This window comes from Aegilops tauschii, chromosome 6 (assembly GCF_002575655.3).
Source record: "Aegilops tauschii subsp. strangulata cultivar AL8/78 chromosome 6, Aet v6.0, whole genome shotgun sequence".
Classification (NCBI taxonomy): domain Eukaryota; kingdom Viridiplantae; phylum Streptophyta; class Magnoliopsida; order Poales; family Poaceae; genus Aegilops; species Aegilops tauschii.
The window spans coordinates 484,680,646-484,700,860 of NC_053040.3; the positions used below are offsets into that span (position 1 = coordinate 484,680,646).

General features: G+C 49.8%; 2 protein-coding genes, 1 long non-coding RNA gene and 1 other non-coding gene across 5 annotated transcripts; 2 read left to right on the top strand and 2 right to left on the bottom strand.

Annotated features, from left to right (window-relative positions):
* Window positions 1-441: 441 nt before the first annotated feature.
* LOC109762399 (NAC domain-containing protein 23) lies at window positions 442-993 on the bottom strand. The gene has a single exon (XM_020321249.1). The coding sequence runs from the start codon at window positions 991-993 to the stop codon at window positions 442-444; it is 552 nt and encodes a 183-aa protein (XP_020176838.1).
* Window positions 994-7,004: 6,011 nt separating this feature from the next.
* On the top strand, window positions 7,005-10,555 carry LOC109762400 (uncharacterized). 2 transcript variants are annotated; one of them, XR_012188256.1, is made up of 4 exons: window positions 7,005-7,320; window positions 9,478-9,787; window positions 9,886-10,168; window positions 10,320-10,555. It is a non-coding gene; the product is annotated as an uncharacterized protein (transcript). The 2 variants fall into 2 exon arrangements; XR_012188255.1 differs by having other exon boundaries at window positions 9,886-10,526.
* Window positions 7,570-9,085, top strand: LOC141025389 (uncharacterized). The gene is made up of 4 exons (XM_073500670.1): window positions 7,570-8,432; window positions 8,528-8,753; window positions 8,858-8,926; window positions 9,045-9,085. The coding sequence occupies exons 1-4, from the start codon at window positions 7,938-7,940 to the stop codon at window positions 9,083-9,085; spliced, it is 831 nt and encodes a 276-aa protein (XP_073356771.1). The 5' UTR covers window positions 7,570-7,937.
* A 7,483-nt stretch (window positions 10,556-18,038) lies between the features above and the next one.
* On the bottom strand, window positions 18,039-19,341 carry LOC141025448 (uncharacterized). Its single transcript, XR_012186911.1, has 3 exons — window positions 18,800-19,341; window positions 18,587-18,712; window positions 18,039-18,491 (listed from the first exon to the last, which is right to left on the bottom strand). It is a non-coding gene; the product is annotated as an uncharacterized lncRNA (long non-coding RNA).
* Window positions 19,342-20,215: the final 874 nt, after the last annotated feature.

Here is a 20,215-nt window from a genome sequence, read left to right on the forward strand (position 1 = left end):
TAACATGTTCAAGAGCAGACTGAGTAGTCCATTATGGTGTGACTCATCATGCGGCATGAGTGGTTCACCAGCAAGACGAGGGAACTCATGATTCAGCACTGAAATCTCAACAAAGATTTGAGTACCAAAGTCGCTTCATCCCCAATGAAAGGCACATATTATCTTCAACTTTTGCCCTGAGATTCAAGAACATTGTGCTGTTCTGTTTTCATATTTTGTTACTTGGTCTCTAAATAGTTTTACAATGTGCACGCACGACGTGTGGAACTCACAGATTATTTCGCAGTAGTAAGCATCATGAGTGTGTTTCACATAAATACCAAGATCAAGTAATTCAAGTGCCTCCCCTAAAACAAAAGTATTCAAGTGCCATAGATATCCTATGCAGTTCCTACCTACAGTAGTTACAATGCTGCTAGTCCTCAAATCTCACCAAAGATTTCAGTTTTGAGCGGCAGCCGGCTGCCGGTCCTCCCTGACATTGCTGATGCGGCTGAGTACTGTCGCCTGGAGCGGCGGCGACACGATCTGGTACTCGTGCATGACCCAGCCGGTGGCGTCCGCGGCGGCGCCAGCGCCATCCTCCCCCTTCTTCTCCCCCTCTCCCGCGTCGCGTTCATAGGTGAGCTCAGAGCGCCTGTACTTTATGTCCAGCTCGCCGCCGTCGGGGTGCACCAGGGTGACGGACTCGACCGAGGCCTTCTGGCCGCGCCACCGGCCGCCGGCGCCGCCCTTGACGGCGCGCTCGCGGCTCTCCGGCGCGTCGGCGGCGGTGTGCAGGAAGAAGGCGTGGTGGCTGCCGCCGTGGCCGTGCTTCGCGAACAGGTCGGCCGGCGGGAGGCCGGCCGGGTCGTCGTCGATGATGGCGTGGGCGAAGGGCGGGTCGGGGACGCCGAGCGCGCGCGGGAGGAGGTAGTGGGCGACGAGGTCCGCGTCCGTCGGGTCGAACTTGAACGCCGGCGCCGTCTGGAAGCCGAACCGGGACGCCTCCATGCCTGGATCTGGTTCGAGGCGGGGTCGCGCGCGTGCTCTGCCCGGAAGCGCGGGCCTGGCGGGATCGATGCCTTCGCCGCCGACGAGCGGAGGAGGAGGAGGAGGGGTTTCGATTAACCGATTTGGATTCTGATCAAGTCGGCGGCGTGGAAGAAGTGGGGGAAGAGAAACTACACTGCCTTCTTTTTTATACAGAAACCGCGCAATAAAATTGGAAAAATAAACGGAGTACGATTAGAAACAGATGAGGAATTCAACTCAAAAAAAAAGGAAAAAAGAAAAGGAAACAGATGAGGAATCTTCCAGAAAAACCAGGGGTGTCCTATAAACTTTGCTGAAAGGACCTCGAAGAAAAGATTATTATGTTTAAGTCCTTATTAGTGGTCTCTACACAAACCCAGACCATCGATCGTCGCCAACCTCCTGTGCCGCCGTGACGCTTGCCGCAAGAGGATGTAGATCTTGAACATCCCCAGATCTAGGCCAAAACCATGCCTGGTAAGGAGTCGAGACCTGATGAACAGCGGGGGCTCTTGTCCATGTGGCACGTCAGCCACCAAGATTGTCGCCGCACTGAGCAGGATCTAGATCCGTCGGTTTCCGCTGTAGATGCAGTGGGAGAGTGCTAGATCCGCCATCGTCAAACCTCCAACCGTGCTCTAGGATCACCATCGGTGTCATCCGTATAGAGCCTGTCACAAACAACAAACTAAGGATTATTGCCTGGAGCGAGCGGCAAGCAGACGAGACCCGACTATTTGATGCAACCATGGTAAGGGAGAGGTCGAGAGATCACCTTATTCGATGCAGGGTCATTGAGGGAGTCTTGGACTAAGGGGTCCTCGGGCGTCCGGCCTGTTATCCATGGGCCGGACTGATGGGCTGTGAAGACATGAAGACCGAAGACTATGCCCGTGTCCGGATTGGACTCTACTTGGCGTGGAAGGCAAGCTAGGCGATCTATTATGAAGATTTCCTCCTATGTAACCGACCTCATGTAATCCTAGATCTCTCCGGTGTCTATATAAACCGGATAGCATAGTCCGGATAGGACAGATTCATGACCATATACTCATAGGCTAGACTTCTAGGGTTTAGCCACTACGATCTCGTGGTAGATCAACTCTTGTAACACTCATATTCATCAAGATCAATCAAGCAGGAAGTAGGGTATTACCTCCATAGAGAGGGCCCGAACCTGGGTAAACATTGTGTCCCCCGTCTCCTGTTACCATCGGTCCTAGACGCACAGTTCGGGACCCCCTACCCGAGATCCGCCGGTTTTGACACCGACATTGGTGCTTTCATTGAGAGTTCCACTGTGCCGTCGAAGTAAGGCTCGATGGCCCCTCCAATCACCGGCAATGGCGTCGTTCAGGGAGAAATCTTTTTCCCCGGACAAATCTTTGTGTTCGGCGGCTTCGTACTGCGGACCAACTCGCTTGGCCGCCTGGAGCAGGTCGATAGCTATGCCCCTGGCCATCAGGTCAGATTCGGAAGCTTGAATTACGTCACAGATATCCGTGGAGACTTGATCTTTGATGGATTTGAGACCGCGGCGATCACCCCCCTCTCTCCGATGAACTTGACTTAAATCTGTCATCAGATCATATCTAGGAGATGGATCCTGTTGCTATAACGGCCTTGGAGCCGAAGCAGATCGCGCCCTCCGAGGCCATAAAGTCCGCGGCGTTGGAGCCGCACACGGACTCGACATCCTGCAATGCTTGCGTCAACGGAACCCTGGACTCGTCTCCGGCTACACGTTCCGGACCGGATACACCTGCGGACACCGAGCTGGATCGGTTGTCGATTTTCGAATTTAGCGCCGCAGACATCTTCCAGGTGACGTACTAAATTCTTTGAAGAACTCGACCCTGGAGGAAGACTCACAGCCGAACTATATTCGGTTTGAGCTAGAGGCGGACGACGAGGAATTTTGCTTCCCACCAGCCACCCACTTCATAGCCACCGTCGACGACTTAACCGACGTGCTTGACTACGGCTCCGAAGACATCACAGGTATGGACGACGATGCCGACAATGAGCAAGGCCAAGACCCGCCATTCACCGGACGTTGGACGGCCACCTCCTCGTACGACGTGTACATGGTTGATACACCCAAAGGATCTGGCGACGACAAAGAAGAGCCGAATATGAACAAACCCTCTGAGACGCAGTTCAAGCGTCGGCGCCCTAAACGCCGTTCTAAGCCTCGTTGCTCAAAGGATGGCAACACTGGTACCGGAGATAATAGCACTCCGGGTGACGCCGAAAACAATGAAGACCCCGTCGGTGCGGCATCCGAACAGGAGGAACATGACAACAGGCAAGACAACCCTGATGAACAGGCCACAGAAGATAACTCGGAGGACGATAGTTACCATCCACCCTCCGAGGAAGAGACAAGCCTCGGCAACGAAGACTTCATCGTGCCGGAGGACCCTGTGGAGCAGGAGCGCTTTAAGCTTCAGCTCATAGCCACTGCAAGGAGCCTGAATAAGAAACAGCAGCAGCTTCAAGCCGAACAAGATCTGCTCGTAGACAGATGGACTGATGTCCTGACTGCCGAAGAATACGGCCTCAAGCGCCCAGCTAAGAGCTATCCGAAACGCAGACTGCTACCTCAATTCGACGAGGAAGCACCGGAGCATACATCTCCCTCGCGTAATGCGGAACGACCACCGCGTGGTCGAGACAGGGTGGCCGACCGGCCACCCCGCGGTCGGGATAAAGCGGCAACTCAGGCCGAACAGCAGCCTGCCCCACCACCCCAAAAAAATAAAGAAAGAGTTCGGGGTCACACATACGATCTTCGGCAGACCCTGGACAATAAAGCAGGACATACAAGATCGATCTACGGATCGCGCGGACGTACCTCAAGGCATGAGATGGCTACCTATTTGGACGTGACAAACCTAACCACGCCCGGGCCGAATACCGCAGACAGACTCCATCAGAGCTACGCAGCGACGTGGCCCGATACAGAGGTGCCGCACACCCTCTCTGCTTCACGGACGAGGTACTGGATCATGAATTCCCCGAGGGATTCAAGCCCGTCAATATCGAATCATATGACGGCACAACCGATCCCGCAGTGTGGATCGAGGATTTCATCCTCCACATCCACATGGCTCGAGGAGATGACCTCCACGCCATTAAATACCTCCCACTCAAGCTCAAAGGGACAGCTCGGCACTGGCTTAACAGCCTGCCTGAAAATTCTATCGGCGGCTGGGAAGACTTGGAAGAAGCTTTCCTAGACAACTTCCAAGGAACATATGTCCGGCCACCAGACGCCGATGATCTAAGCCACATAGTTCAACAACCTGGAGAATCAGCCAGAAAATTCTGGACTAGGTTCCTAACCAAAAAGAACCAGATCGTTGACTGTCCGGATGCCGAGGCCTTGGCAGCCTTCAAGCATATCATCCGGGACGAATGGCTCGCCCGCCACCTCGGCCAAGAAAAGACGAGGTCCATGGCAGCCCTCACGGCACTTATGACCCGCTTTTGCACGGGAGAAGATAGTTGGTTGGCTCGAAGTATAAACACGGCCAACGAAACAAGCCCCTCCGAGGCCAAAAATAGCACCGGCAAGCTCCGGCGCAACAGAAACAAATGCCGAAGCAATGGCGATAACACCGATGACACAACAGTTCATGCCGGATTCAGTGGCTCCAAGTCCGGCCAACGAAAGAAGCCCTATAAAAGGAGCAGTGGAAAACCATCCAGCTTGGACCGCATACTCGACCGTCCTTGCCAAATACATGGCACCCCAGACAAACCGGCAACCATACTAACAGAGATTGCCGGGTCTTTAAACAAGCCAGCAAGGTAAATAGCAGAAACAAAGAAGGGGAATCACAGGGCGAGGACGATGACGAAGAGCCCCGGCAGCCGGACACCGGGGGGCAAAAGAAATTCCCCCCTCAAGTCAAAATGGTAAACATGATATACGCTACACATATTCCCAAAAGGGAGCACAAGCACGCACTCAGGGACGTCTATGCGGTAGAGCCCGTCACCCCAAAATTTAATCCATGGTCATCATTCCCGATCACATTCGACCGCCGAGACCATCCAATTAGCATCCGGCATGGCGGTTCAGCCGCACTGGTCCTCGACCCAATCATCGACGGATTTCACCTGACTTGAGTCTTAATGGACGGCGGTAGCAGCCTCAACCTGCTCTATCAGGATACAGTACGTAAAATAAGCATTGACCCCTCACGAGTCAAGCCCACGAAGACTACCTTTAAAGGAGTCATACCAGGCGTAGAGGCCCGTTGTACGGGCTCAATAACGCTGGAGGTAGTATTCGGTTTCCTGGATAACTTCCGAAGTGAAGAACTAATCTTCGATACCGTCCCATTCCACAGTGGCTATCACGCGCTGCTCGGACGAACCGCATTCGCTAGATTCAACGCGGTGCCACGTTATGCTTATCTCAAGCTAAAAATGCCCGGTCCACGGGGAGTCATCACAGTAAATGGAAACACGGAATGCTCCCTCCGTACAGAGGAACGCACCACCGCCCTAGCAGCAGAAGTACAGAGTGGTCTTCTCAAGCAACACTATAATCCGGTTGCCGAGCCCCTGGACATCATTAAGAGGGCCCGGACTACACTACAGAAGGATAGCTCGGCTCGTCACGAGCCAGTCTAGCAAATTCGGCCTCCGTCCCAGCCCCGACGAGGCAATGGTATTAGTACCGCGCGCATTTAAACTACGCACTCATGGGGTGCTGACGGAGGCACAACTCGCTCGCAATCCACAGTACGGCTTGATAGACCCTAGGATTCACATGTTTCTGCTTTTTCTTTGTACATGTCTTCCTCTCTTTTCAAGGGCTATACGGACAACCTGCTGGCAAAACACACCAAGGAGGCAAGGAGCTCTGGTGTACAAGGGAACCCCCCAGGTGGTTTCTAATAAACGATTACTATACTTGTTTTACATACCCGCACGCAGCTCGCCCTTGGTTACGACATTTTCAATAGCCTTACTTGCTTATCGCATTACTTGTACAAAGTACGCCTTGACGTACTGATTACACCACAACGGTGAATAAATGGTGGCGTCAGCCCATTACTTCATTTTTTCCGTTTCCTCACCTCAGTATTTATTACTCATTGCACACGTACACCATGGTACGTACTAATACACCAGGCGCTTAATAACACCCCGCTCACGGCAATAAAAATCCGAACACTTTTACAGTATAGTTCGGCACCCCGAACTTATAGCATTATATGCATCGACTCCGAATCATGTCTTTGGTCAATAGTTGGGTTGCCCGGCTCTTGTGCTTACTACCTTACGTTCCGCTATATCGGCTAGGGTAGTAAAGGGAGAACTACTGCGATTGTGTCCCGGTTCTTCCGGACGAGCACCTCAGTAGAGAAAGTCGAAAGCTGACTGTCATGATGTGGCGAGAGCCGGTCAGCTGTTCGTGAGGTTCTAAATCGTTGGAGATTTTTCCCGCTTCTTGCGAAGAATCGGTTCTTCCGATTAGGCGTGTATAGCGCCCCTAATTCGGCCTTCCGAACACCAGGGGCTTCGCCAACTTTATTAATTGTCAAACTCCTATGGCTAAGTGGGGGCGGTAAAGGCCGCATAGTCTGATTGCCTCGTTCGTTGCGCTAAACACCTCCTTTAAGGACCAGAATGTGGAGTAAAGAGTGTTTAGATTTATCCCAAACACCCCCGTACTATCTACGTGGGGGCAGAAGCCGACGACTGGTCATCCCTCAGACTTAATAAACGGCCGCACAGGAGGTAAAATTTAAAATCATAAACATTATACTACATAACATCTTTGTTCCATATTACAGGGCAAGATAGTACACATGTTCTTATGGGAATATAGGGTGCGTTTGGTTCCTTGGCAAAAATCAGTTTTGTCTTGCTAGGCTAGGCTTGCCGTTTGGTAGCGCAAAAATATCCTAGCTTTTGGGGGCAGCTAGCCTGGCTAGGCTAGAAAGTCCTCGCTCCGCGGGGAGAGCCGATTCGGCTCGCCCTCGACGGCAAAGCCGGAACGCGCGAAAAGGATCTACGCGGAACTCTCCGGATGGATAAGTCTACTGCAACAAATCCCTACATCTTCGTTCTCCACTTCGACCTCCTCCTCCACTTTCCCCCGATTTTTCCTCATCCCCAACGATATCCCCCGAGGTCTTCGTATTCTCCGTCAGCTGCAGAGATAAATCAAGCGAATCCGCCCCAGTTCCCCTTCACGATAGCTGAAGGCGCTCCAGATTTGACAGCGAAAGCCCACATCTGGCCTTGCTCTGGTCTGCGTCCGCCTCCACCCGCCTTTCCCAGGTCTGTGTCCGCCTCCTCTCTTGAATTCTGCTGTGTATGCGTGTGCTTTTTTCTTGGCAATGGATTAGATGGTTCAGGAATTGATTATTACTAGAAGCTGCAAATCCTAAGTACTATCTTTCTATACTCCCCGTGGTCTTATCCAAGGTTGGATTCTTGTTGGGTGAGCTGGTTTGGGATTAGATTGGTACAGCTAAGTTGATATGAAACTCTAGTATAAAGCCACTGTGGCGTTGGGGTTGGGGAGGATACTGTTGTTGGTAGGCACCCAGCTCTTGATTTTTATTTTTGGCCGGACTGCAATTGAGTACTAGCTCATAGGAGTGCATGACATGAATTGATTTTACTGAACATGTATGATGCATCTGCACCTGAATCCTTAATTTGCTATGTACTGAATCATGCATACAGAGCTATCTACTTAGCATGCATCTGAACTGATTCATTACTTCTGCATATGTATTTTCTTAACAAACAGAGCCTCCTCTATTTTTGTCTTGTGCCAGCATCTTATTTTCATTTATATGAACAAAGATTTGTCTACAATAGTCCTGGACTGTATATACTAACGACACCGTGTTGTGTGAGTCATTAATATTCGATCTTTGTATTTATAGATGGACGACAGTGCGCAAATTAACAGAAAAATTGCGTTCTTCAGTGCTTTTGTAGTGGCATATTGTTCATTGATCATATATCTAAGCAACTCTAGTCACCCTACAAGATACTCGTTGTTAGAGAGAAATAAAGAAAGAATGGCATATCTACGGAAACTGTATTGTGGCGAGGAGAAACACTGCATTGGTGAATTGCGCATGGGAAAATCAGTTTTCTTCAAACTTTGTGATAAATTACGCCGTATGGGTCCTCTTAAAGATACATGGCATTGTACTGTAGAGGAGCAAGTTGCCATGTTCCTCACTACAGTAGGGCATCATAAGAAAAATATCGACATTAGTTTCCATTTCACAAGGTCAGGTGAGACAGTGAGTCGTTACTTCAACAGAGTTTTATTTGCAATTGGGAAACTCGGGCCAGAAATGCTTAGGCATCGAACACTTGATACACCATCAAAAATTCAAGGCAACCCACGATTTGATCCCTATTTTAAGGTATAGTACAATGTCCATCTAGTTACCCATAAATTTTTAAATAACTTCATAGTGTAGTAGGTGTATTACTAATTAATTGTTACTTGGATGTTTAGGACTGTATTGGTGCTATTGATGGTACACATGTTCCATGTAACGTTCCACCTCGGATAGTCGACAGATTTCGTGGCAGGAAACCATTCCCTACCCAAAATGTTCTTGCGGCAGTTGACTTTGATTTATTGTTCACTTATGTTTGTGCGGGCTGGGAGGGTTCGGCACACGATTCAACAGTTTTAAGACATTCTCTTGAGCATCCAAATGGCCTTAGAGTCCCTGAAGGTAGGCCCCTGCATTTGTTACGTATGAACATATAACATACAGAGTGAATGAGTGATTAATTGCTGATATTGTCATGTTAGGTAAATACTATCTTGCGGATGCAGGTTATGCAGCTAGGAAAGGATTCCTACCACCGTTCCGCCAAACTCGATATCATTTGCGTGAATGGAGGGGTAATAATAGACCTCGCACCCAGAATGAGCTTTTCAACTTAAGGCACTCATCCCTTCGTACTACTGTTGAAAGGGCATTTGGAACTTTAAAGAACCGTTTCAAAGTTCTGACAACTAGGCCTTATTATCCCTTTCCTTCACAAGTTCGAGTCGTCATAGCATGTTGTATCCTTCACAACTGGATATTACTAAACGGGGGTCCTGATGAACTAGTCTACAGTGAGCAGAACTGGTTTGAGCAATATCCAAGATCAGCTGGCCGTGTCCAACGGGATTTACGTGAGAAACAAAGGGAGGTGCTTAGAGATAGGGATGCCATGGCAGCCAATATGTGGAGAAATAGGCATAATGTTAGACGTGGTTGATTTTTTTCAAACTTTCTGTATGAATTTGTTGATTCTAAGTTGTATTATCACTTAGAAGAACGACTTGTGTGTTTTCTTTCTTCAACTTGTAACCATGATTTCTTTCCCTTGGTACGAGTGCAATGTGATATGCATCTCAGAGGTGTTATTCTGTCTATGAATTATAAAATTTAATTGATGCCACAGGGATATGGCGGGTAACAATGTGGTGTGGCAGCCCCAAGTTGTAGATGAAATGCTACGTTACTACAAAGAGAAGATTCAGTCTGAGGGAAAACAATTTGTCTTCAAAGAGACACATCATGAGGAGTGTGCAAAACAAATCAATGCAAAGTTTACCACCGCCTTCACACAAAGGCAAGTTTATCACAAGTTCCATAAGCTGAAAGGTCAGTGGAAGATCATACTAGAGGCGAAGAATTTAAGCGGTGCCAATTTTGATGATGTCAACAAGATAATATTATATGATGATACTGAAGTTGTACGGATGAAGAACGTGAGCATTACATCTAAATTTTGTCAAATTATATTTCCATCTTGTATTATGTTTTGTCTTTTATAACTAACATTTTCATGCTTCCTCCTCTCTTCCAGAACAAAGACAAGAGGGCAAAATATATCAATGTGCCTATTGCCAACTTTGATGAGATGGAGTTCATATTTCAGGATAAGCATGCTACCGGAGAGTTCACTGTCCTTCAAACACCCTATGACCGTGTTCATGCTCGTGACAAGGATTTTATTGGTGACACCGAGAAGAATGCGATTGATATTGAGGTTGATCCTGCAACACAATATGATTCAGATTGTCTTCCTGACGACACCAATAATGAAAGCTCATCTTCGAAGCGTCCTAGAGGTGGCAAACGTGATAAAGGTAAGAGGGTGAAGTTCAAGACATGACGCGGTCTCTGCGTGATATGTCGGATACTATGCGTTTCACACACGTGACCAACCCGAATGAGAATTTATTCAAAATAATTGATGACATGGAAGAATACCCTCTATTCGTCCGACTTTCACTGCAGACATCTTTGGCCACCAATGAACAAGTGGCGTCCATGTTGAAGGGGAGGCCGATGGCTGCTATTCAAGAGTTTGTGCGGCGCTGGGTCCGTGATAACTTTCCTGAACACGTTCATGTTCCTCCTGGCGTGTGATTCATTTTACTGTAAAAGTTTAGGATTATTTTGTATGTCTTCCAGCACCGTCTCCTAGGGAAATAATGTCCATGACTCATGCTAGCATGTAATGATGTCAGAGAATTTTTCATTCCTGAAAAATAAGCTTGTTAGTCAGATTAATTCTTTATCAGTCAGTGTGTTTACAGAGTGTGTCAGTGTGTTTACAGAGTGTGTTAAATTTACAATCATGAAGTTGCGCTGAATTTTTGCATGGCTATTTACAACTTGATCTGCCTGTAGCCATTTCTCTGTTTCACTGATATTTTTTCAATAATATTGTAGTGATGATGCACTTGTTATAAGCTACTTGTATTTGGATACTGTGAAAACGAGCTACCTTGCCCGCAGCACAACCAAACGACTAGCTGATGGCTGTTGCTAGCAAGGGCATTGAACCAAACGTGCAGCTAAGGCAAAGGTAGCCCAACCGAGCTAAGCTAGCTAGGCTAGCTCAGCTATGGGCAAGCTGGGCAATACAACCAAACGCTCCCTATGGCATCAACCAAACATTATATCCTTTGAACATTGCTCCGCCGCAAGACGGGACCCCTCTAGGACACCATCAAAATAGTGTTCGGGTAGACGATGCTCCTTGCCCTCCGGCGGTCCCTCGGTCATCAGCTTCTTGGCATCCAGCTTCGCCCAATGCGTCTTGACGCGGGCAAAGGCCATACGCGCACCTTCAATACAGACCGAACGCTTCACGGCTTCGAGCCGCAGACAGGCACTCACAAGCTGCTGCACAAGTCCGAAGTAGCTGCTCGGTATAGGATCGGCAGGCCACAGCCGGACTATAAAGTCCTTCATGGCTAACTCTGCCAACCTGTGCATCTCGACCAACTGCTTCAGCTGGTCGCTGAAGGGCACCGGATGTTCGGATCCCAGATATTGGGACCAGAATAGCTTCTCGTAGACATCCCTTCCTCGGCTCTATAATGCTCGGCCGCATCCGACACACTGTGCGGCAGACCTGTAAATGCCCCTGAAAAACCAAAATTCAGGATAAGTACAAGGGACGTTGCCTCTACAGGCTTGCTCCGCATGGTGAAGAACTTACCTGCCGCAATCCTCTTGGCCATCTCGATTTCCTGGAGGGCGCTCTGGGCTTCGGCTCGCGCATCCTGAGCACTCTGGCGAGCCTTCGCCAATTCAGACTCTTGCGCCTTACAATCGCGCTCCAGGGCCTCAAATCTCTCTATCGCGCCCTGGAGCTGTTGCTGCGCCTCGCCAACCCGGGCCTCGTGTTTTTCGCGTGAGACACGCTCTTTGGCCGCTTTATCCTCGGCCTCGGCTAGCGCCTTCTTCAGGGCTGCCACCTCGGCCGTGGCCCCTAATAAAGTTTATGACACTTTAGTCCAGTCGGACTATTCATTTCTTTTCGAAATGTACACACAGGTTATCGCATACCTCGGCTATCCTCCAACTGCTTCTTCACGCGGCCGAGCTCCTTCTCGGCCCGCTCCAATTTCTGCTTTAGTCCGGAAACCTCCGCAACATGAGCAGTGGCAGCCTGCAGCGATACTTGCTTATTCACATAGACAACTCATGTTAGACTCCTGCGATTTTTTGATCCTCTGTTCGGCTTTTCTTCCCGAACACCAAATAAAGCATCAGGGGCTACTGTCTATACTGTGATATTTTTCCCATAATCACATTACTTACCTCAAAGCCCGTTAGAAGGCTAGTGCAGGCTTCGGTCAGTCCGCTTTTAACGGACTGAACCTTCTCTATTACCGTGTCCATAAGGACACGATGTTCATCCACGATAGAGGCGCCTCGTAGCGCCTCCAGCAGATTATCCGGTGCTTCTGGTTGGACAGAGGTCACCGGTGGAACAGGCACACCCCCTCCTGGTGGGGAATGCTGTTCGCTGGACCCCGGAGCTGTATAGGTTTCCGGGATGGTATCCGGCTGAGGGCCGAAGGGAATTCGGGCCCCATCACTAGTCCCCATGGGGGCTTTTCCCCCCAGGTGTCCGGCGTCCGAGGGGTCATCCTGGGGTGTCACCCCGATGATCTCCGGAACCTCCCCCCGGCCCAGGAAGGCCTTTTTGGACACCACCTCGTCATCACCCCTGGGTGAGACGGAATGAGCAGGCGGCAGAGATATGCTAGCCATCTCCTCTGTGTCCAGCGAATCCTCTATCGAGGATCGCGGGGAGTTATCGCGCGCCGGACTGCAAGGACAAGGTTTACAATATGTCAATATTACAAACCGGAAAAGCCAGACATTTGCTAATTCTGGTGCTTACGAAGCGGCCCGAGGCTTGGTCCGGCGAGGTCGTTCCGGACTGCTGTCAACATCCCACGCGGAGTTATCCGCGAGGGAGCCTTTAACCCTCTTAGGCGCTTTCGCCTCCGGGCTTGTGGGGGCCACTCTCTTCTTCCTCCCCGCTTCGGGTGGGGAGTCGTTTTCCTCTTCCTCTTCATCATCGTCATCAGTGGACGAAGAGGAAGTCTCGCTTCCAGACGTCGCGTCCGGAGTGCGTCTTCGGCGAAGGCTCTTCTTGGCCCCTTGGGCCGCCTTCTTAGCCGTCTTCTCCGGCACCTCATAAGGTGCAGGGAACAACATCTTCTCCAATAATGAAAATTCTTGGTCCTCGGGCAGCGGAGCCGGACAGTTAATCTCCTCGGCCAACTTAATCCAGGCCTGAAAATAGGGGAAGGAAGCTTAAAATTCCTCTCAAAATATGCTAATAGGGGATACTCCTTGAAAACTTTAAAGGAGCTTACCGGGTTGGGCTGGCGCTTCAAGCTAAGCCCGCGGTCTTCGGTCGTAGGCGGTGGCGCCTCGCCAGCCTTGAAGAGCACCTTCCAGATTTCTTCATGCGTTGTGCCGAAGAGCTCCAGTAGCGTCTGGTGCTTGGCCGGCTCGAACTCCCACAAATTACAAGTTCGGCGTTGGCATGGAAGGACCCGACGAACAAGCATGACCTGGACCACGTTGACGAGCTTGATTTTCCTTTCTATCATGTTTTGGATGCACGTCTGGAGCTCAGTCAGCTCGTCCAAGGGACCCTAGGTTAGGCCCCTCTCTTGCTAGGAGGTGAGCCGCATCGGGATTCCGGATCGGAATTCGGTAGCCGCCAACCAGTCAGCGTCGCGCGGCTCGGTGATGTAGAATCACCCCGATTGCCACCCCTTTACCGTCTCCGCAAATGAACCTTCGGGCCAGGTGACGTTGGGCATCTTGCCCACCATAGCGCCTCAGCATTCTGCTTGCTGACCGCGCACTACTTTCGGCCTCACATTGAAGGTCTTCAGCCACAGGCCGAAGTGAGGCGGGATGCGGAGAAAAGCCTCACAAACGATGATAAACGCCAGAAATATTGAGGATGAAGTTAGGGGCTAGGTCATGGAAATCCAGCCCGTAGTAAAACATTAACCCGCGGACGAATGGGTGAAGAGGGAACCCAAGCCCGCGGACGAAGTGTGTGAGAAACACAACCCACTCGTGGGGCTCGGGAGTGGGGATGACCTGTCCCTTGGCTGGGAGTCGATGAGCGATCTCTTTGGCCAGATATCCGGCCTCCCGGAGCTCCCTGATATCCTTCTTCTTGACGGAAGAGGCCATCCACTTAACTCCAGCTCCGGGCCCGGACATCTTTGGAGTACTTTCTCGAACGAGGGAAAAGCTAAAGCTTGGGCGCTGGAGCTCGAAGACGGAAGGGCTGAGAAAGAAAAGGGGCGTGGGTAAAAGAGGGGAATCCTTACCCCCTTATAGAGGCCACGAATGTCAAGCGCCTCCCGCTCGCCTTAAACTCGCCTATTCCCAAGGGCCGTGCAAATGGCGCGGTTGGGTTACCCATGCCCGCATTGATGAGAATCCCGCGATATGGGGACACGATCTCTGCTTCGACAAGACGTGCCAGTAGCAACCGCGTTTTGAAACATGGGATGGCAGATAAAAAGAAACGGTTCGGTTATGGCCGGACGGGCGTACGTCGTGTTGTAAAAAGCTGTCAGCAGATCAGACTCGTGCAAATATTATATTCTCTCTGCGGTTGTGTGTGGAGTGCGTTACAGGTCCGGATACAATGATCACATCTGAAGACTATCCTGGAGTTCGGAAGAAGTGAACCCGCCTTGCAATGCCGAAGACAATCTGCGCGCCAGACTCCTCGTCATTGAAGCCAGGTTCAGGGGCTACTGAGGGAGTCCTGGACTAAGGGGTCCTCGGGCGTCCGGCCTGTTATCCATGGGCCGGACTGATGGGTTGTGAAGACATGAACCGAAGACTATGCCCGTGTCCGGATTGGACTCTACTTGGCGTGGAAGGCAAGCTAGGCGACCTATTATGAAGATTTCCTCCTATGTAACCGACCTCATGTAACCCTAGATCTCTCTGGTGTCTATATAAACCGGAGAGCATAGTCCGGATAGGACAGATTCATGACCATATACCCATAGGCTAGACTTCTAGGTTTAGCCATTACAATCTCGTGGTAGATCAACTCTTGTAACACTCATCATCAAGATCAATCAAGCAGGAAGTAGGGTATTATCTCCATAGAGGGCCCGAACCTGGGTAAACATTGTGTCCCCCGTCTCTTGTAGACCGGGAGAGAAACGGTAGCAACTACGGGAGGAGTGGGGAATAGCGCTTCACTAGTGTTCCGGGGGGGAGGGGGGAGGTACCATTATCTCTAGTTCATTTCTCTTGAGAAGACAAGAGAGGTGTTGTCTTAGAATCCTTGCGCCAGCTACTACCCGTTGGTGGACCATTTGGGTGATGTTTCTTTGTCTAAAGCCTTCTTCTCTTCTTGCGCTGACCGACTCATAGTATCCAATTTTAACCTTTTCCTTTGTCACTGCTACCTTTTTTGCGAAAATCCAACTTTGAAAGATGTTTTGTATTGTGAAACGAACACTTGTTATTTTATGGGGTAATCCAATTTTGCAATATGGTTTTTATGTCAAATCTCGAGGAATATATATGTCGGTGTATGCCTGACTTGATGTATAGTTAGAAGCCAAGTTTTTTTTGCGAGAAAACTTCCGATCTATTCATCTTCAATCATGACAGTACAACAAACACCAGAAATAATAAATTTACATCTAGATTCGTAGACCACCTAGCGACGACTACAGGAACTGAAGCGAGCCGAAGGCGCATCACCGTCATTGCCCCTCCCTCGCCGGAGCCGGACAAACCTTATTGTAGTAGACACTGGGAAGTCGTCGTGCTAAGACCCCATAGAACCAGCACAGCAGAACAACAACGCCACTAATGAAGAGTAGTGTGGATTAGAAGGATCCAACCTGAAAACACATGAACGTAGATGAATTACGACCAGATCCGAGCAAATCCACCTAGGACAGATCCACCGGAGACACATCACACGCCCACCGATGATGCTAGACACACCATCGGGACGAGGGCTAGCCGGGGAGAACCTTATTCCATCTTCAGAGAGTCGTCATCGTCCCGTCTTCCTAAGTAGGACACAAACCCTAACAAAACGTGACGGAACAACTGAAAACAGAGCCCTCCCGCCGGCAAGGACCGAGATCCACCGCGCCGCCATGGCTCTAAGGCCACCGGAGGCAGAGGAACCCTAGACTTTTTTTGGGGAGGAGGCACCCGGATCCAATTCTTAGCCAGAAGCCAAGTAACTTTCATGAAAAATTGTTAACCGAGGATGAATGCTTGCGCATTTTGCATTATACTTTGAATGTGTTTGTAATGTCTCGGTTCACCTTAACACCCCCTTCTTAATGATACAACCCATCATCGTGATATATAGGAACATGTTTGTTGTCATGGAAGTTTCACATACATTATGATCTCCTTTCATGTCAGCTGTGTTCCCGCAAAAAAAAAAGGTCAGCTATGAAACATGGGGAGATGAGATTGGGACATGGGAGAGCTGCAGACACATGGACACCGTGACAGGTTTCGTGCGCGCAGAGATGAAAAATCAAAGGGCACGTGCGTTCCAATCGGACAGCTCGCGAGGTAGCCGATCCTACAATCAGATGGCTGGTGCTTACCATGGGTTTCTTTTTTGGGTAGGAACAATGGACTTTCTTTGATTAAGCTATAAACGCATGGTAGCTGTGTTCGAATCTGCTTAGTTGTACTGGTTTTACTAACATTGAAAACACGGAGAAAAAGAAAAGGCATTGCATGCTGAAAAAGAATCACGTGCACTTGATTTAACTCGAAACATGTTGAAGATGACACAATAATAGAGTTGTCTGTGATTAGTCTCCCTGGAATAAAAACACTTTGGTCCTCCGACATTAGTTCGGATAGAATACGTCGAAGACGGTTTACCATGCACTTGCACACTTCTTATACTCCCTTCGTTCCTAAATATAAGTCTTTGGAGAAATTTCACTATGGACCACATACGAAGCAAAATGAGTGAATCTATACTCTAAAATGCATCTAGATACATCCGTATGTGGTTCATAGTGTAATCTCTACAAAGACTTATATTTAGGAACAGAGGGAGTATAGCACATTGAGCGTTTGTGGCTGCAGCACTTGCAAAATAAAAAACGGAGGGCGCGTGTGTCCCAATCGGACAACTCATGAGACAAAAATGCTACATCGACAGGCTCAATATGGGGTATTCACGGACCTTCCAACCAACTAATACCCCCTCCCCCCCTCGATATTTACCCCGTAAAAGGCCTGTAAGACTCCGTTGATGTAGCATTGCTCCTCATGAGACGGCTGATCCTAGAATCAGCTGGCGGACGTTTAGCGCCGGTTTTATTTTGATATAGAAAACAAATGAGCTTTCTATCGGTTTTACTTACGCCAACGCCGAATACAGGGTGGGGGTTTCCGTCAAAAAAGAAAAGATGTTGCATAAGTCTTAACTAAAAACACGTGGAAAATGCCGCTACAATTTGTTGTCGGTATATTATACTCTTCTACGTACATCACTACGTCCGCTACACGTATGTACTTCTTATTTAAGCTAAATATAAACAGGACCCAGATCTATAAATCAAAACACATGCATCCATCATCCATCTTCTTCTTATCGACGATTCTACAGCCCGGAAGGCTTGGAAGACCCGAGGAGGAATCCCATGAAGAACCACCACCATCCGTTGCACCCGTTGTCCGCCCGATGATAATAACTAGTGGCAGGGGCACTACCGGACTCGCGCCCTATGCCTACAGCCCAGGGCCGTCGGCATAGGTCCGTCGGCGTAGATCACGTCAGCGTAGTCTTGTCAGACCGTCGGCGTAGTATAGCCGTCGGCATAGGGGCCTATGCCGACGGCCGGGCGTCAGCCGTCGACATAGTTTAGCCGTCGGCAGTGTTTTTGCCTGACGGCAATGGACGACGCCGTCAAAAGAGCTAACGATTCACGGAATGCCACATGGCAGAGGTGTGCCGACGGCTTGGCCGTCGGCATACCTCTGCCACGTGGCACTCCATGGTGCCTCCTGGTGGCAGGGCTATGCCTACGGCAAAGATGGAAATCTATGCCGACTGCTTTGCCGTAGGCACAGCTCTGCCACGTGGCGCGTCCTGGGAAGTCCTGGGCTTATATACGCCGACGGCTTTGCCGTAGGCATAGTTTTTTTTTTGTATTTTCCCTGCTTTCTCTTTTTCAATTCATTTGACAACATTTCAAAGCACAATAATATGGGATTATGCAGAAATATGACAGTTCATCATCTAAACATACTCAAGTTCATCATCATCATCATTTAAACATAGTCAAGTTCATCATCTAAAGATCATCACCGGCGAAAGTTCATGAACATAAAAGTAGTGCAAGACATGGAACATCATAAAAGTAGGAACATGAAAGGTATGGCACGACGGCCACATGCACGGAATCATCATCGACATCAAGCAAGACCACCTCCGCCAAGACCACCACCGCCAAAACCACCACCACCAAGACCACCTCCGCCAAAACCACCACCGCCAAGACCACCTCCGCCAAAATCGCCACCGCCAAAACCGCCACCGCGACCACCATCACTCTGGAAGATCGGAGTGACTGGGGTCGACGGAGCAGGAGTCGAGCCACCGGTCCCCTACATGTTTGAGAGAAGATTCTAACGGTAAATATGATATGATAGTGTTGAATGAATGAGAACTAGTTTGTCAGTAGTTAGGCAAATGTACTAACCGGACTATCACTGCCTAGTGCCACCCATTCATCGAACGTGGGCACGTGTGGGGGTTCTCCCGCAGGTGGTGGTGGGGGTCCCATTTGTGGTGGATCCGTGCGGTTACTCCAAGACGCCAACATAGCCTGGATGTTAGTTAAACAAGCAAACTAGAAGGTCAGAAGGAATGAAAGTGCAAAAATTTAGCTTGGTTTTAAGAGGGCAAAACTAACCGCCATCATCTGACGGTTGTAATCATCGTTTGCCTTCACTCGTTGCAAGTACTCTCGCACCTCGAGATTCCTATGCTCGACAAAGGCCTTATATGCCTACATAATTTAGGTTGTTTCTAAGTGAGCAATGCTGAAAATAAACTGAGAATGCTAGAGAGAAAAAGATAAAGGGGAAGTACTTACAGCATGCTGGCGGGCTAAGGGAGTCTGTGAACGCCCCGTACTCTCTAACTGGCTCGGGTTGGTAGCCCGAAGCCGTGTGTACGAGATCGAAGGAGTGATCAAGCAATCGAAACACGGATACCGGCCATGTGACTTCCCCTGGATGGCCACCACCGCCGTGTCATCGATCTGAGACTGGGCGACCTCAGGAGCAGGAACATCCGGATGCAACTTCTGAAAGTGCTGAGTGTAAGACTCCAGGTGCTCCTCGGTCTTGCCGTAGTACTGGCTCTCGCCCTCCTTGGGATCACTCCGCTCGCGGGCCAGCTTCCACGACTCAATGTCTGAGAGCGGCCTCTTCAACTTGTCCTCCTGCAACGTCAAACAGAAGTTAGCCATACATAAGAACATGATGGTAAAGAAGAACAAAAATGCATCATGCATATAGATATACCTTCATGGCCTTGAAGCCTCAGTGGTTCCTGTTTCCTTGGCCGTGTGTCCCGTCTTTTCCACGGTTAGCCCGGGCCTTGATGCTCATGGCAGCAAACTCTGCATCGTCGCCGAGCCACCTATCCACCAAACTCGCCCATCCGTCATGCCTTCCATAGCACCAACGAGGAACAACCTATGCAAATTTTGGAAGCATGACATGTGAGCACGAAACATATAGTTGACTGCTTGAAACAATGAAAAGTTAGTAATAGTTACCATCATGAACTGCTCCCTGTTCAAGGTAAGTCGTTGCTTCTGCGCTTGAGTTTTGGTCATCTTTTGGTGCAGGTAGGAGTGGTAGTACTGCGAGACGGCAACCCAGCGCACCTCGTACTGCAACTGACGAGCTTTCTTCTTCGCAGCCGCAAGCAAGACCACGTCGGCTCTGGCCTTGTGCTCATCAAGAACTCTATAGAGTTGCTGCAATCATGCATAAACCAGAAGCAAACAATGCATGAGTTGAGTGATTCAATGAGGGGGGCCACACCCCGGAGACGCCTCTTCGGACATGCCACAACACCACCCCGCATGTATGAGGGGCCGGTGCGACGCTCCGATGGCATTGCTACCCCCCAGGGCCCCTGTCCCGCCTAACCCTGGTGCGGTTGACCACGAGATCTAGCCCTTTGACTTCCCACGGGCGGGCTTTGACCAGTGGACCTCTCCACCCGGTTGTGTCAGGTCAGCACAGAGGGACACCTGGGAGCAACATCTGGGCCAAACCCACAGCTACATCCCCTCCGTGTAGACCCGACGCGT